At 33.0% G+C, this 5716-nt stretch overlaps 1 protein-coding gene across 1 annotated transcript; it reads left to right on the top strand.

Moving 5' to 3' along the window:
* Nucleotides 1–4074: 4074 nt before the first annotated feature.
* LOC134693602 (acetylcholine receptor subunit alpha-1-A-like) lies at nt 4075–5250 on the top strand. Its single transcript, XM_063554445.1, has one exon. It carries the CDS (start codon nt 4075–4077, stop codon nt 5248–5250), a length of 1176 nt encoding a protein of 391 aa, XP_063410515.1.
* Nucleotides 5251–5716: the final 466 nt, after the last annotated feature.

Below are 5716 nucleotides of genomic sequence, written 5' to 3'. Positions count from 1 at the left end.
AAAATTTAGAATATGACCTTGACCTTTGACCTTGACCTCATTTTTAATTTTTTGGACCAAGGACCTCAAATCTAAAGACCCTATGTCTTTATCACTTAAGGTATACCATTTAGAAATGCATATCACTTAATTAAATGGAAAAGGGGGAATAACTCTCATATGGAGTCTCCATAAAGCTTCGTTCCAAATGAATATCCTAATCCTGAAGATGTAACGAGCAATTTGGTAAAATAAATTTGTCGTAATCTTTTACGGTTGTGAAGGAGTAGTGGCCACAAGAAAAACAGTGTTTGGGGAGATAACTCTTACAACGCAAAGTATTTTGTTACGCAGTTGTAAATTTTTAAAGCGTATAAACTATACGATATCATATTCCAAATATCTAAGCAACATCTTTTGAAACATCAATACTACGCAAGAAAAAAAAAAGGCGGAAGAAAAAAAAAAATAATAATAATCAGAACAAAACCTATAGGTCTTTCCACGGAAAGGTGGAAAGACCTAATAATCAGAACAAAAACAATAGGTCTTTCATCCGAAAGGTGAAAGACCTAATAATCAGAACGAATTCAATAGGTCTTTCCACGGAAAAGTGGAAAGACCTAATAATAATAATCAGAACAAATTCAATAGGTCTTTCCAAGGAAAGGTGGAAAGACCTAATAATCAGAACAAATACAATAGGTCTTTCCACGGAAAGGTGGAAAGACCTAATAATCAGAACAAAAACAATAGGTCTTTCATCCGAAAGGTGAAAGACCTAATAATCAGAACGAATACAATAGGTCGTTCACCTGAAAGGTTGAAAGACCTAATAATAATCAGAACGAATACAATAGGTCTTTCAACTGAAAGGTTGAAAGACCTAATAATAATCAGAACAATTACAATAGGTCTTTCCACACGGAAAGGTGGAAAGACCTTATTAACCGTGTTTGGCATAACTTTCGAAACTTTCGTGTTTAAAAGCTATTCAACTCTGTATTAGATTGATCTTCCAAATGTTTTGATTCGTGCGACACAAATAATAAAATTGAGAATGCAAATGGAGAATATGCCAAAGAGACAACAACCTGACCATAGAACAGACAACAACAGAAGGTGACCAATAGGTCTTCAATGCAGCGAGAAATTCCCGCACCCGGATGCGTCCTTCATCTGACCCCTAAATAAATATATATACTGTTTCAGTGATAATGAACACAATACCACACTCAAAATTATTCAAAAGAAACTAAAATAAAAACATAATACAAGACTAACAAAGGCCAGAGGCTCATGACTTGGGACAGGCACAAAAATGCGGCAGTGGTAAACATGTTTATGAGATCTCAACCATTCCCCTATACCTCTAGCCAATGTAGAAAAGTAAACGCATAACAATACGAACATTAAAATTCAGTTCAAGAGAAGTCAGAGTCTGATTTCAGAAGATGTAACAAAAGAAAATAAACAAAATGACAATTATACATAATTAACATCAGACTACTAGCAGTTAACTGACATGCCAGCTCCAGACTTCAGTTAAACTGATTAAAAGATAATGTCTTCATTATATGAATATCAGACACATTCCCTCATGCGCAAACCTTGTATGTGTCAAATACTCATGTCTTGTGAATTATTCACATGTAAAGAAGGTAGCTATCAAACCTGACAGCTGTATTTCACTAAAAGAAGGTAAACGAAAAGTTTTCCAGAAAAAATCAGTATTTTCAAACTGAAAAAACAGCCATTTTAGAAAATGGCGGTGGCCATCTTGAAAAAATGATTTTTTTAATGGCCAGCAGTTGTTTCTTTAAAAGTATATAATAATGATGCTTTGTGGTTATTTTCATGCTTGTATCATCATTTGCACAATTCCCTCGATTTTGCCTGCTAACATCTTCCACTATAAGGGTTGTAGTATCACACCTTCATAGCATATATGAGAAGAACACAACCTGTGTCATGTCAACAACGAGTGTTTAAATAAATGTGTACACAAGAAACTAAAATTAAAAATCATACAAGGTCCAGAGGATCCTGACTTGAGATAGGTGCAAACATGCGGCGGGGTTAAACATGTTTTTTTGAGACATTAACCCTCCCCTTTACCTCTAGCCAATGTAGAAAAACAAACACACAACACTACGCATAAAAAAAAACTTAGTTTAAGAGAAGTCCGAGTTCGACGTCAGAATAGATACAAAAATGTATGTATTCTTTTGAAGACAACTCTATTGAGCTATTGATCGACAGTCTAAAAACAAAGTAAAAAAAATTAAGTCTATAAACTATCATATACAAATAGAGTTCCTAATATGTTTTCAAAGGACACCGTGCAATATATCTCAAGTTACCACATCAAAATATCACAGACGTCGGTTTCCCTTTTTTCACTTTATGCACACAACATCAGACCCTTAAGTACTTTCAAAAAAATGTAATTTTACTTCTGCTTGAAATATTACAACTTTTAAGCAACATCTCCAGTGTCTGAGCAGAAGGTTGGTGATAAAGGATTTTCTCAAAGAACATCTCGTCCTTTTTCTTAAAAACAAAACCATCGCGCGATATCTAGACCTTGTAGATACATACTCCATGTTAATTTTATAAATAATACATGCTGTTCTTGAAGTAAACAGTCTATGTACTGACGTTTTTTATCATCTTAATAACGTGAATATAGATTTTGTCTAAGTACATTTTTTACTGTAAACTTTTGTTTTGGTAATATGTTTTTCGAGTGGCTCGATATTTATACATCCTGTCCGTTTTTTTTTATTTGCTTACATTTTACTACTTTAAATAACAATTTCAATTTTGAAAAAAGAAACTTCCAAACATCAAAAAAGGGATATTCCCTAAACCATCTGAACTATTGAATTTCCTTAAGACTGTAAAAACACGTTAAACAAGAATTAGTATATAAACAAGTAGATTACATTTTGACTCTCTACAAAAACTGGTAAAAAAACCACTAAGTACACTTTATTTTTTCTCAGTATGATAGCTTCCGTTTAACGTTGTAAATTCAACGAGTTATCAGTATTTATATTATTTTATAACTTGGCGATTGCACCTTGAAAGATTGATCTGCTTACCCTTCCTGAGCACCTGAGATCACCTCTAGTTTTTGATGGGGTTCGTTTTGTTTATTATTTAGTTTTCTATGATGTTATTTGTCTGTTTGTCTTTTTTTCATTTTTAGCCATGGTGTTGTCAGTTTGTTTAAGATTTATGACTTTTGACTGTCCCTTTGGTATCTTTCGTCCCTCTTTCTAAGGAAGCTGGCTTGTCATGTTTTGAATTTTTGTCAGATTTTCGGAATCCTCTGATCTTATCCATTTAAATACCATGAAAAAATTTGCCCGGTGATCCCCATTTTTCTATTTGTTAATCTTTTCCATGTATAATGATAAGCCATCTGTAAAAGTCTTTTTTAATTATTTTTTTGATAGTTTTTGAGAACTTAAACTTGACAATGATAAAGCTATGACAAGTCAAGAGAGAATATTTTCCCACCAAAACTTCAATGGCTAATATCTCGAAAACAAGCACGGTGATCTATATATATATATTTTTTAGCTTTTTGGATTCCTTTATTAATCTCCCATCAATATAAACTAGTGTTTTGAAAAGTTAATTACTTTGAAACTGACAAGCGAACTCCCTTAATTGCCTATGGATTATTATTTTTACACTAAGTAAATGCAAACACATATACAAGATTTTAATGACGTATTTATTGGAATAAACTAATTCTTAATTACATTAATTCGATCTTAAAATTACCGTCTTTGAACTTTGAAACTGTCAGTAATGACTTAATGGGGACCTTTGATTTATATGCATCGGTTATGTCCTGTTTTTCCAATCAAATCATTGATGGTTTAATTTTAATATATTTCCTTTATTTACTTCTTTAATATTTCTTGATAGTTTGTCTAATTGTTCATATTGACGGTTATACTAATAACTAGAACGCTGTATATCAATAAAGTTCATCATAGAATTCAAACTTCTTTCAAATTTTGGCATACCAACATCATTATAAATCATTATATATATTTGAAAATTGTAAACCAAAAGATGTGTTTTCGACACTTTGGAGTGCTCCCTTCGGTCATTATTGTAGCGTACATCGAACTTATCTACGCTCAAAGTCATGCTGATGTTAAACGGCTCCACACTGATTTATTTACCGACTACAAAAAAGAAATTATACCCACGGCAGACCAATCAAAACCATTAGTGATAGGAGTTACATTTTTTATAGCGTCATTCAATTCGTTTAATGAGGTAGACGAAACAATATCTCTGACTGGAGCAGTAGAGATGAATTGGACCGATCCAGCTCTAATATGGGATCCAACCTTGTATGGTAATGCAAACTCTACTACAATTAATCCGAAAGATTTGTGGCTTCCTCAAATATATCTCACAAACTCTGTTGACTCAATGAATCCAGTAGGGGATGACTCAAAAGTTTTCCCTACAATTGGATACACTGGAAATGTGTTTTATAGTCACGGGGGAATTCTAAAGGCTAAATGTCCTACGGACATATCGAAGTTTCCGTTTGATAGTCAGACATGTACGCTAGAATTGATGACTTGGGGATTCCTTGAGTCTCAACTTTTTTTGTCTTCCAATTTCGACAAAGCTCAGCTTGGCTTCTTTGATGCACATTTAGACTGGAATCTGTTAGAATACTCTACACATGTTGAAAGAGTGTCTTATGGATACAGTATGTTAAAAGTTAAACTTACCTTTAAACGAGAACCGTTATATTTCACGGTCATGATTATTCTTCCGACACTTCTATTTTCGCTTTTGAATCCATTAGTTTTCGTCCTACCCGTAGAATCTGGAGAAAGAGTGTCATTATCGATGACAATTTTATTGTCATACGCCATATTTTTAACACTTGTGTCAGATTCGATTCCTGCTACTTCAAATCCTATGTGCGTTTTATTAAGTGTCATGATTGCCATCATTTCGATCAGCGGTGTGATCGTTATAGGTTCCATAATGAATGCAAAATACTTCTACCTCGAAAATGACAAACTCATTGGAATGGTGATGAAATATTTCACCAAACTGTGGATGAGAAAAATGAACAAAGTGATTCCAATAGATGAATACAAAGAACCGACAATTAGGAGGAAGGATGTAACGGAGATGTTAGATTCTCTTTTCTTCTATGGAACCTATATTTTAATACTTGTTATCATTTCTAGTTACTTTTGTTATGTCTTATTATAATGTTTTGAAGATATATCATCAAGTAACATTTCTTTTTTTTTTGTATGCTGACTAGATTTGTGCATATGTGCTACACCACAACAAAGTGGTATTATTTAGTTTGGAAATAAGTTTGAACATTAGTCAGTTAGCGTTATTCTTATTACAGTATTTCTATAGTACGTATATGAATGTACACAACTGTCATACAAGTGATAGGTTTATCAAGCTTTAAAACCAGGTCTAAATGTCTTTTGTTACATAAGGAAATGCCTGCACCTAGTCAGACATATTACAGGTGTTTTTTTTATATGAATCACAATCAAAATAAAGTTATAGTTCCTATGTTATGTATGTTGATATATTTGGTGAGACGAAGTTCGAAGTTCCATTGTGGTACACTGTATGTGGAAGGTGATCGATGTGGAAGGTGATCGATGTTATTCTGTGGTTTCAAGTATACTACGTATACTGTTATATAATTAAT

This window comes from Mytilus trossulus, chromosome 12, assembly GCF_036588685.1.
Source record: "Mytilus trossulus isolate FHL-02 chromosome 12, PNRI_Mtr1.1.1.hap1, whole genome shotgun sequence".
Taxonomy (NCBI): domain Eukaryota; kingdom Metazoa; phylum Mollusca; class Bivalvia; order Mytilida; family Mytilidae; genus Mytilus; species Mytilus trossulus.
The sequence above is the reverse complement of the archived record's forward strand: the minus strand, read 5'-3'. Positions and strand labels throughout refer to the sequence as shown.

Bases quoted from the DNA above. Each gene is read 5' to 3' on its own strand.
- LOC134693602 (XM_063554445.1), top strand. From the start codon at position 4,075: ATGTGTTTTCGACACTTTGGAGTGCTCCCTTCGGTCATTATTGTAGCG.